Below are 12,687 nucleotides of genomic sequence, written 5' to 3' on the forward strand. Positions count from 1 at the left end.
TAAAAACCAAGATGGCGCAAAGATAGTCGAAGAAATTTTTTCCCGAAAGTTGTAGCAACTTTGTGACCAAAGACGTCCCCCACCATGTGTGGTCTATGCTGTGTTTTATCACGGAGATCTGCTGGAGCTTCTCAGGTGCGTTCTGTGTTGCTCCTCTGCTTTAGCGCTTTGAATAACCCATTTTTTATCCTGTCTGAGAGTAGAGTGGGGGAGGGGGGCAGCGGAGTGAAAATTTATTATAAAATTATTAGACTTGAACAACTTGCACATAAATTATGTTGCAGTATGCATTTCCGCCCACATGTCATACGTAAACAAGCTCTACGATTAGCTCCTATAGCCTCAAGTGCACATCTACATCTACATGTAGGATAATTAACCACCTTGGATACACCATGGTTACAGTAACCACCTTGGTTGCAGCTATGGTTAACTTAGCCGTGGCGACTCTTGAGGTAGCAGAACACAGTATTCATCTGCGACCCCCGGAGATGCTGACGTAGGGATAAGAAATGAGTGCGACAAACAGCTTGCACCGCTTGTACACAGCCTAACGTGGATGACACCGGGACATACAAGTTACCGTATGGTACCATAATATGTCGGCTTTGATATCGCATAATTGAGATTAGGAAGGCTGCTCGATCGGCGTATAAATGCGCCTGACCTTTTCGCTGCCTGCCAGGGTGAGTCGGCTGCAGTTCCGGTGCGCTCCGCAGGAGGCCATTTAAAAGAGGGCGGCATAATGTCAAAAAAACGATAACTTTTTGTACTTTTTTGTTATTTTGTACATCGTACCCTATATTTGAACATATTCGTTTCTCATGCTTTTCTATGGTACCCTAGTGTATTTTTATCCGCGTCGATGTCAGTCACTTCCGGGTCCTTAACTATAGAAATCCCCATAGGCGAAAAACTGTGTTCTGCTACCTTGACTCGGGCTATATGGTTACCTCAACTGTATGTGGTATCAAGGTATATATGACATGCAGGTTTGTAGGCAATTTCAGGTGAAAAGGACCTTATTTCAAATGAATGATAGAATTAGACAACAATGACTTATAATTTATAACATTAAACAACTTAAAAAGGGTATGCATATGTAAAGCCCAAAACTATGGTGCCACCTGTGACTGTTTTGTAGGATTTTTTGCTGTCATAGAACGGACCAAAACTTCTGGAGGAGGCAACAACACATTACTACAGATGCCTCTTATCTTATTTTACAGACTCTGTGCTAAGAATGGCCAGGTAGTTCCTATTGGATTTGCCCCAGGCTGCATATTCTCAGGAACAAGTCTATAACACAGGTGTGTAGAATGCTCGACACCTTAACCAGGAAAGTAGTGTTACCGCTCGGACAAACATGGAACAGAAGGAGGGCTTCCACATCCTGCAGATTAACTCGTCCTTCGTGGCGGGGATAGGGAACATGGTGACGTTTGCGCCAGCTGACGCCGCGCCAGAACCAAGCAGGTCCGCTGCCAACTGCCAAAGAACAGAGGAAGAACTGCTGGAAGATCGTAGCAAACACAGGGTACAGAAACTTCCATCGACGCGGGGACAAAGACGGACCAGACCGTACAACCTGGACCGCCCTTCGCGCCACACAACAAGAAAGGCAGCATACAAGAACAGCCAACCGTGTCATGAGTCTCAAGAAGGCCTGCACAAAATGGTCCTAAGACACAGGTCAGGGTCAAAGTTATTTGAAGACCTTCCACTGGACAAATTGGAGATTTCAGAGGAAGGAAAGAACAGAGTGAAGCATGTTGGTGAGATGGAAAAAGTGGCAAAGGACATGAAGGACTTGAACATGTCAGAACCAGAAGGGAAAAAGGAGACAAGTTCATAGCTTATTGGACATGTGGTTTACAATGTATAAGGCCACACCAATTTAATTTCTTGGTTAACGGATTCGCCCGCTTCATTTTTTTCTGATTTGCAAATAAAAAAAAAATCAGAATCAACTGCAAAATGCTCATATTTTACCCTTAACAGTTGAAAACAGTCCTTTTCATATATAATAGTTGTTACAATTATTCCATCTTTCAATGCAATGGAATCATTAAAAGTTCAAAATTCCTTGTTTAAATTTTGAACCAGCCTGATGTGATGACTTAATGGCTCCTATCGTACCATTTTGGGCCATAATAGAATGCCTAGGCCTGTTTTTATTTTCTATTTTTTTTTGCCCGCCCGCTGCATTATTTTCCTAGCAAAATCCGTTAACCAAGAAATTAAATTGGTGTGGCCTAAGGCCTAGGAAAAAAAAATGTTGTGTTTCCTGTTTCCCGACCGACCCTTGAAAAACTTGCTGACCCTAGACTTTTTTGGTTGGACCCCTCCAAAGGACATAAATTTTTCAAGCTGATCAATTTTTTCTAGCTCCATGATCTGACAACGGAGTGATAGAATGTTGTACAGTCACTTATCAGTTTTCTAACATTGACATTGAAAATAAAAGTGTCCTCATGCAAAAGATAATCCTTACCTACCCACCCTAATTTTTCAAGACTGAAACAGGAAACACAACATTTTTAATTTTTTGTTGTTGTCAGAGTAGGTTTATTTAGGCCAGAGAATGATGCAGTGTGGATTCTTGAAAAGTAGCAAATCTTTCTCATGTATATGCATGCATATTTTTTCATCATTAGGCCATACCAATTTAATTTGTTGGTTCTCGGATTTTTTCAGAAAAAATATGAAGCGACAGGGCGAAAAAAAATAAAAATAAAAACAGGTCTAGGCATCCTATTATGGCCCAAAATGGTACGATAGGAGCCATGAAGTCAACAAAAAAGGCTGGGTTAAAATTTAAAGTATAAATTTTGAACTTTTAATCAAACCACTGCATCAATAGATGGAAAAAACTGTAATAACTAGGAAGAAAAGGAATTTCCTCAACTGTTGGGGGCAAAATATGAGCATTTTTGAGTTGATTCAGAACCAGAATCTTTTTTTTCTTTTTTTTGCAAATCAGAAAAAAATGAAGAGGCGAATCCGAGAACCAACAAATTAAATTGGTGTGGCCTTACATATTTTTTAAAAATCATTTGCTGCTATGTAATGCAAGACAATGGGCAGCAGTACAGTCTGACCCCAAGTTTCAGTTTTGTAATTTTACTTGTTACAGCTTGTTTTCATAGATAGGCATATTCCAGAGTGCTCCTGTTTTGAGATTACATCCTTCATAGGTCAAAAGTATATATTGCATCGATAAATGCATCAATGGATAGCAAATGGCAGTAATACTATATGTTTCTAATGTGAGAAAGAGCTCAGGGATTATGGGTGGTTGGTCCATGGGCACTGTTCTCAATTGTATAATTACTGGAATGAATATGCAATCATTTGCTTTGTGATTTGCAATATGTATATAATGTGTGTTTTTAGGATTTTTGTTGGTAGGTATGACTACTTGTTTCTTTAGGTAAATGTGTCCTTCACGTACCTACCGGTAGTAGCTCTACTATGCAATATATTATTGTAACAAACATTTTTGCCGAATATTTTGTGTTCCAGTTTTTTTTACTGTTGTTGAATGCAGTACATGGAGATAATCACTGTATGTAAGTTACTCTTTTTTTGTATATTTATGCTCATGGTACCAATAAAGCAATCACTGGGAAAATAATTACAAGTGTTAGTATTTCCTGAATTCCTTTGCCTCTTTCTATTAAATTTGTATATAATATATCTTAAATTTTACAAACATGCCAGCTACATGTTACCCACATGTATGAGTGTGTAGATTAGAAGTATATAGTTTGGACTCAAATACATGTATATGCAAGACATAACTTGCAAAATTATACTGGTACATTTAGTGCTGCATACCGGTTCACTGGACTTGGATCCGGACTTGTAAGAATGTTAAGGTTCAAGTCCAAAAAAACCTAAAAGTCAAGAACCGAGTCCGGACTTATTACCATAAAAGACCATTTTACATACCCCTTTTCATTCCAAACCACCTAAAACGTAGATTGCAAAATCTTTGCTGCAAAATGAAGAAAACATTGCCATCGGGCGTCGTCAAGTACCGGCCTCCATGTTATGTGGCCAAAGTTTCACCCAGACAACATTGCAAGGTTGCCAACATGCAATTTTGTATTTGCCATGGGTTTAGGTCCGGACTTACAAGTCCAGAACTGAACCAAAACCGCTGGACTTGAATCCGGACCTGAACCTAAAATTGGGTTTAGGTATGCAGCACTAGGTACATTGCTTCATAAAAGATATGGTACTGGTAAGGCATCATTTGTAAGAAATCTTAAGTTGTATTTCTTTCGTGATTACTAAGTATTTATTTACCCAGCAGTCCCCTTCGATCGTCCAAGAAGTCCAACAGAACATATTCCGTAGAGGTCCCGACTGTCATCACATCCTTCAGGACCTCTGTCTGACCTCTGACCCCACCACACGGCATTATGGGACATTTCTGGGCTCGGTGCTGCACATGCGAGGAGAGATTACCCAGCAGCCCTGTCAGGACCAGTGGGGGAACATTCTGCTATGGAACGGGGAGATTTTTGATGGGATAAAGGTGAGAACAACTAAAGTCTTAACATGAATTATATGTTAAAAGTTAAAACTTTAGATCCAACACAAAGAAGTTCTCTCAACTAGAGAAGGGCCCTGACATCGTCTACCAGATACCTTTGACCCAGTGTTGACGTTACACTTCAAAGAAGCCATGTGACAAGCTTCACTGGGTCAGTCTACTGAAGAAGACCAGAGTGACTGGTCGAAAGCTCTTGGTGAGAGAACTTCTTTATGTTAAATCTAAAATTTTAACTTTAAACATGTAACAACCAACACAGATGAACTTTCATGATAGTAAATGGAGTTTTATTACTGCTGGGTATGGAAGTATATTGTTTTGGGTGGGTGAGTTGTGAGTTTGTGTGACTGTCAAAGTAGCGACTACAGTTCAGTGGAGGGTGGGAAGTCATTTTGACAGTTGATTGACAGGGAGGTAGAGCCTGAAGGTCGTCAAAATATGTCTAGAGGGAGTTCAGGAAGTGGTGTAATACCCAAATAAATTCCGTCATAGTACAATCAATCCCCTCCACAGTTTCAAAACATTCACGAAAACCCAAAACTTCCCAGAGGTCTATCAGCTTCAAAGGTCTTTAAAACCTAAAATACTTCCTGGAAATCTCAAATCTCTGATTTCTTGTTGTAATTTTTGGCCCTTGAGTGACTGTCCATTTAATACTACTTACTTGTACTTGTTGAGGTCTCCTCGAGTCAGTCGTTCGAGTGGCCTGCGCACAGAACTCGTCTCTTCCTCAACAGTCCTCTCCACTCCTTCCATTTAATAATCATGAAAAACTATTTCAGATATTCAAGTGCAGCTTAGCAGTGCCAACTGTTGTTCCTGTTGTAATTTTTGGTCCTTGAGTGACTGTCCATTTAATAAGGCCATGTTGATTTGATTATATGGATGACATCCTCCGGGAGCCCCAAAACTGATGCGCGTGTGCGAATAAAAAAAAAGTTTTGCAAAAAAAAAAGTTGTTTTCATTATGAAATCTGTGTGGTCATGAGGGTTGAACAAATGGGACAGAATATGGTTTGGCGAATAATCTAATCTTCAAGTTCATTTCCTTACAATTTTGTCTTTTTTCGTTTGATTTTGGCATTCTACGACATTGGTATAGTTTTTACTTATTTTTTTGTAACTTACGGTATATTTTTGCTCATTTTGCAACTGTTTTGTACGATTTACAGTATGGTTGAAAACTTTTTTTTTGGAAACGGCCAAAAATTCATGCGTGCGCGGATGTCATCCATATAATCAAATCAACATGGCCTAATGAAAAACTATTTTAGATATTCAAGTGCAGCTTAGCAGTGCCAACTGTTGTTCTTACAGGTGGAAGAGGGCCACAATGACACGTCTGTCCTCCTACAACTGCTTGCTGCCGTCCATGGTGAGGAGGGTCTCCTCCAGGTGTTCCAGAGCATCAAGGGCCCATGGGCATTCATCTACTGGCAGGTACATCGTTCAGACATAAATGTAGGCACTAGGGCTGCATACTGGTTCACTGGACTTGGATCCGGACTTGTAATAATGTTTAGGTTCAAGTCCAAAAAAACCTAAAAGTCAAGAACCGAGTCCAGACTTATTACCAAAAAGACCATTTCACATACCCCTTTTCTTTCTAAACCACCTAAAACCTTCCGTAGATTGCAAAATCTTTGCTGCAAAATGAAGAAAATATTGCCATCGGGCATCGTAAAGTGTCGGCCTCCATGTTATGTGGCCAAAGTTTTGCCCAAACAACATTGCAAGGTTGCCAACATGCAATTTTGTATATGCCATGGGTTTAGGTCCGGACTTACAAGTCCGGAACTGAACCTAAACCTCTGGACTTGAATCCGGACCTGAACCTAAATGTGGGTTTAGGTATGCAGCACTAGTTGGCATGTGTCATGTCATATGAGTTTATCATTTTATTTACTACCTGAGTATTTTTTCTCAAATCGTGCATTTTTCCACACTGCTTTCAAGGCCCGTCTTGTGTATTACATTGTATTTCATGTAAACCAAGCTTCCTTTGTCTTTTAAGTTTTACTCACCAGATCATCCAGCCAACAGGCTGATATTCGAGACAAAATTACCGAGTGTAACACTTAGACTAAGTGATTCAGTGTGATAGGCAGCCAGACATGTTGAGAAGTTGAAATTAACAATCACTTGTGATTAAGATAACATTTGTCCACTGGTACAGGGAAAGGTCTTGGGCAACTTTATCAGGATTCAGGACTCAAACCTTGAGTGGCGCTGTTCATGCAGGGTTGGACAAGTTTTCAAAAATCTACATTGCCCTATCGGGCAAGCACATGGGCATTTCTACTTGCCCGAACCAACTTTTCACTTGCCCAATGCAAAATAGCAATGACATATTTCTATGCATTTTTACCACAAGGAAAATTTGTCAGTAAAAAAGCCCTTTATTATATTGTCCTATGCTTGACCACTATTCACCCCAAATAAAAGAGGTTTGAGACTTGCAAATGATTCTCTGACAAAAAGAGTCATACTTTTGACTAACATCAATAAGATATTATACATTATGGGAAAATGATGAGTGATTTTGCTCCAAACACTGGGGCATAATAGCCTGGGTACCATCCCCAGTAGTATATTCGCAAACTCTATAACTGGGTCTGGACTTGCACACATATAAAACGATTGGTCATGACGTCACGTAATGAGCTAGCCCGATCAGCGGGGCTTCATTTGATTGGCTGAGCCTCAGAGGCGACGGCCAATGGCGCGCCTGCATTATTCAAGTGATGTTTGTTGTTTTGTAAACACAGATCTTCGCGCGAGTGTTCCTTTTCTCGGCGCGTTCTTTTTTCTACCGGTAGGACGCCCAAAACATCACGAACGAAATTATTCAATGCATCTTTTTGCTCATTTTTGAGCGACGATATTCCGTCTAAATCGTCCAAAACGGACGTGATTGCGAGGTCAACATCAACCTCCGTGAGCTGAGCGGCTTGTTCGTCAGCCATGTTGATGATTTATCGCGGAAAGACTGACTACGGCTATATCATGTGCGCTTTAGCGTTCGGTTCGCCGTCGGACATGTTGATGATAAGGCGTTCGGACATTCGAACGGACGCTAACGTCGCCGTTCGGCCCTTACCTAATATGTACACACCCAAAAAAGGGCTTAGACGAGTAGGACCAATCAGCGCGCTCGTTCAAAATCTGAACGAATATTTAGACTCCAGACGCTACATATGTGTTCAAGTCCAGACCCAGTTATTATTATATAGTTTGCGAATATACTACTGGGGATGGTACCCAGGCTAGGGGCATAATGCCACATCTAAAAAATTTACTTGCCCAATCGGTCAAGTACAGGGTGACATTCACTTGCCCAAACAGTGCTTTTACTTGCCCTAGGCAATTGGGCAATGGGACTTGTCCAACCCTGTCATGTTAAATTAGGGTTGGCAGCTTGGGATTCTCACCAGAATTAATTGTTAAATGTACCAAACAGACCTAAATTTGTGGCCTTCTTTCCTTCGGTTTCCTGTTCTGAATAACAGTAAGCCCCATCAGACCCAGCCATGCCCCTTGGCTGGCGTGGGAATGGTAAACTGGATCAAAGGTCTGTTTCACAGACTCTGTTTTGAATGTTTTGAACTACAGGCTTCCGCTGCAATGATACCCGTTTACACTTGATAAGTCTAGTTTATGTTGTGCAGCTAAACATGTGAAGATAAGCCTGACCTTAGGCTGCAGGCCAGATACAACAACAAAGTCACAGCATATGCAGGGCTTGAAATACCACCTGCATATGCAGGTTAGTGCAGGTAAAATTGGAGCTGTGCAGGTACATGTGTGTGTGTACATGTATTTCTGATGTCTACCTGCACCTAACCTGTACTGGTCCATGCACTGGGTATATGCAGGTTAGTGCAGGTAAAACTGGAGCTGTGCAGGTATTTCTGATGTCTACCTGCACCTAACCTGCACTGCTCCATGTACATGTACTGGGTATATGCAGGTTATTACAGGTAAGATTGGAGCTGTGCAGGTATTTCTGATGTTTACCTGCACCTAACCTGCACTGGTCCCTGTACTGGGTATATGCAGGTTAGTGCAGGTAAAATTGGAGCTGTGCGGGTATTTCTGATGTCTACCCACACACCTATATAACCTGCACTGGGCTATGACAAAACAAGCCCCAGACACCGAGGGGACATATGACCAGCGATGGTCAAAATCTGCATTGTATTCTTCAAAGTAGCATCATTGAAGACAGCAGAGAACTTTGTAAAAATTGAAGAAAAAAAATGGTGCTACTGAGGACAATTTTTCAAAACATTTATTGATAAACTGAAAGGCAAAGAAACTGCAGTGCAGTTAAAACTTGCCAGGTGCAGGTAATTTTGAATATTGCCTGTGTAACAGTGGGGGGTTTATAGGCGCTACCAACTGATCTGGCAAACGGGTCTAGACCTTTTCGGCCGAGCGGTTAGAGTGTCTGACTGGGGCCTGGGAGGTTGTGAGTTCGAACCCCGGCCCGGGACCAGAAGGGTTTTTACTGGCTCCTCCTGTTTCTTACACCTGCACTTGTGCATAAAAATGCATTAAAAAGTATTTCCAGCCCTGACATGCTTTGGGAACACTAAACTGGGTCACAGGTTCTACCATGAGATGTTTATTTCAAATTTCAGGCTGGTTCCAAACAGCTGTGGTTTGGCAGGGACTACTTTGGCCGGCGCAGCCTCCTGTGGCGCGGGGAAACAGACGTGTTTGCACTCAGCTCAGTCACAGTCAGGCCAGCGCTGCAGGACAGCCAGGTTAGGGACCTTCCATTGATGCTTCAAGGGGGATGAAAATGCATTTATGGATTCATCCTTAAAAGGCCAAAGAAGGTGGCAGAATTTTTTACTGACATTACAACAGTCACTCATAAATTTATATGTAGTCATTACATTTTTCATTAACCTGCTTCCCTTTTATTTGCATCATAATTTCCTATACTGATATCTATATTCAAGCCCTTCACCATCTCATTTACTTTTTTTTCTAAGATTTTTAATTGGTCTGAAGTACATAAAGTAGGCATTCATTTGGCAATCACTTCTTGAAAAATCAAAATAAACAAATAAACAAAATTTGTTAATGAAAACTTCTCTTTCTCAGTGGCAGGAGATTCCAGCCAAGGGAATCTTTTGTATTCCAATGGAATCATGGGTAGCTGACACACCGTTGTCAATCAAATGGTTTCCATGGCAACATAAAAATGGGACCGCCCATTCTAGCTGTCCTGACCCATTTGCTGATGAAGCTGGCAATTTATGGACAGGTGTGAGAATTGAAAAGATGGACAGTGGTCCACGGTCACCGGTTTTACCCTTCAATTGCGAACTTCCTGACATTGAAAGTCAAAACGTTGACTTATCGAGTCCAACGGACAGAACTAGTGTTAAAAATGGCCTTCAGTTGGCAGCAAGTAGTTCCACAGAAGCAAGTTGCGGCCCTGGTAGCATTGCAAGGTGTGATGTCAACGATCTACGCAAAGGTACGGAGAAACTTGCAGCGATGCCGGACATTTTGGACCAGATTGTTGATGAGAAGCTGAAGACGTTGGCAGTCCAGTTGATCACAGTTCTTGGGGAGGCCGTCAAACGGAGGGTGTTCAATGTCCCCAGGGAGAGAGGGTCTAATACAGCCAAGTCCACCGTTCAAAAACAACATGTTGAACAGCTTGACTCATTGGAAAACCTCCAGGATAGGGCCGAGCAACTCCTGCTCTCTGATGATGCACGTGGAGAGGCTTGTGCTGCACCTGCTGTGAAAACCGGCTGTCCTGAAATGTCTTCGAAGGTGGAAATGAGGACAGCAGCTGTGCAGGACTCAACTGAAGAGAACTGTCCTGAAAAGTGTCGAGTGGCCATTTTGTTTTCAGGAGGAGTGGATTCAATGGTTATAGCAGCCTTAGCTGACAGGTGGGTGTGATGAAGTTAACTCCTGGTTTTATATACCTTCAAACTCCCTGTGTTGAAGAATTTTCCCTTATGATTATTTCACATGATAGATTTCTCCGACATACATTTGTAGGCTATGAAGGTTTCATATTTTTAACTTTTGATCTTTAAGTAGCAAAAAAGAATTAATGTTGCTTTTGGATAAACCATGTATTAGAAGTCAGTTAGACTTCACTTATTTGCACATCAATCAATAGTTTGTGCTTATAAACCTGCATTTCTGATAAGTCTCCAGTGTCACTGATGAAAGGCAGTGGATGCTACCTGAAACATCTGACCGTTTCCAAAATCATGTCCAGTTGCTTGCGTAACTGTTTCTGTTGGCATGTACATGTATAATAAGCTCCATCTGTTCTTACACTTACTAGTATAACTGTTTTAGAAGCAAGAAGAAGTCAAATCTGTACATACTAATGAATTACATATAGTATTATAATGAGTGGGGTCGTGTGGCGTAATGGCAGCGTGCGCAACTCGGAATCAAGAGGTCCTGAGTTCGAGTCCTGACACGCCACCGATCTTGTGCCCATGGGAAAGGCACTTTACACAACTTTCCCCACTAGACTCAAGTGAAAATGAGTATTGTCTGTCCAGTATCCGTTTCTATGTGCGGGACACAACACCAGCAACAGCTGCCTCTGTTCCGCATGTATCGCATTGTTGCAATTTCAATAAAATAAGAAAAATTCAAAAAATGATTTTGATTGGTTCCCTCCAGATTTGTCCCACCAGAAGAGCCCATCGACCTCCTGAATGTTGCCTTCCAACAGAAAGAGAAACAACACCAGCCTGGGAAGAAGAAAGGGAACAAAAAGCAGGAAGAGGTTGTCCACAGTCATTCCTTTCAGGTGCCTGACAGAGTCACAGGGCTCCAGGGGCTGGAGGAGCTGGTCAGGATCAACCCAAACAGGCACTGGAACTTTGTGGAGGTAAGTTGAAAGCCATTATTCCCCTATCCCATACATGTGTTCATTACTGAACAAATATGGACAATAATCATCCCTAAGGCCACACCAATTTAATTTCTTGGTTAACGGATTCGCCCGCTCCATTTTTTTCTGATTTGCAAATAAAAATAAAAATTCAGAACCAACTGCAAAATGCTCATATTTTGCCCTGAACAGTTGAAAACAGACCTTTTCATCCTAGTTGTTACAGTTATTCCATCTTTCAGTGCAATGGTATCATTAAAAGTTCAAAATTCATTGTTTAAATTTTGAACCAGCCTGGTATGTTGACTTCATAGCTCCCATCGTACCATTTCGGGCCATAATACGATGCCTAGGCCTGTTTTTATTTTTATTTATTTTTCGCCCGCCCGCTCCATTATTTTTCTAGAAAAATCCGTTAACCAAGAAATTAAATTGGTGTGGCCTTATACTGTTCATCGTGATATCAAACAACTCTTAACTTGTATATATTGAATTTAGTTACTACTTTTAAACATGTGAAACTGAATAACTCCAAATATTGCGTGTACATTTTTTATATGATTTTATGCTGTAACTAAAAGATCATAGTCTTATGAGCAGTAATATAGTTCCCTGCAAACAAGTATTCTTAATTAATAACCAAAGGATTCAGAATTATGTGCAATATTATATGTCTTTGTGAGCGTTTTTAAAACAAATTGTCTGTAAATTGACTGCAATTCAGTGATATTCTCACTGCGATAGCTCAATAAAGATATCTTGAATCTTGAATCTTTCATGTTACTGAGCTGGGCTTGAATCTTTCATGTTACTGAGCTGGGCTTGTCAGCACTGCGGCAGTACGTACTGCGCAGGTGCAGTATGTTCTGCCGATGTGCTGGGCTTGTCACAATGCATGATGATGATGATGGTGATGACTGATTTATCATACACATACATCACTCACAGAAACATATACAGGTTAAATGTCTTGGCTGAATTGTAGACTGTACAACTTAAAAGCATTAAGAATGTCATAAGTTCAGACTATTAATCTTACAATACAATAAAATATACATATTACAAAATCAATGGTACAGTGAAACTGTGATCGTCCAGTATAACAACATAACATTCTCATACAAAGTATTGTTTTTCTTTCCACATGTACAGGTGAATGTGACCTTGGATGAACTGAGGGAGAGGAGGTACATGTATACAGATTACTCTTTATTCATCTCTTCTTTTGTAC

The 12,687-nt window shown here is 40.9% G+C and overlaps 1 protein-coding gene across 3 annotated transcripts in view; it reads left to right on the forward strand.

The window, feature by feature from the left end:
• Positions 1–12,687, forward strand: part of LOC109476105 (asparagine synthetase domain-containing protein 1-like) — a 29,147-nt gene continuing 16,460 nt past the window's right edge. For 2 of the 3 annotated variants that reach the window (XM_019776978.1, XM_019776980.1), the window contains exons 1-7: positions 1–135; positions 4,322–4,546; positions 5,882–6,004; positions 9,208–9,333; positions 9,680–10,485; positions 11,243–11,453; positions 12,609–12,643. In XM_019776978.1, the coding sequence (XP_019632537.1) occupies positions 85–135; positions 4,322–4,546; positions 5,882–6,004; positions 9,208–9,333; positions 9,680–10,485; positions 11,243–11,453; positions 12,609–12,643 (1,577 nt within the window). In that variant the 5' untranslated portion in view covers positions 1–84. The remainder of the gene's footprint in view (positions 136–4,321; positions 4,547–5,881; positions 6,005–9,207; positions 9,334–9,679; positions 10,486–11,242; positions 11,454–12,608; positions 12,644–12,687) is intronic. The other variant, XM_019776979.1, reaches the window with a different exon arrangement.

This window comes from Branchiostoma belcheri, unplaced genomic scaffold (assembly GCF_001625305.1).
Source record: "Branchiostoma belcheri isolate BF01 breed outbred unplaced genomic scaffold, Haploidv18h27 scaffold36, whole genome shotgun sequence".
Lineage (NCBI taxonomy): Eukaryota > Metazoa > Chordata > Leptocardii > Amphioxiformes > Branchiostomatidae > Branchiostoma > Branchiostoma belcheri.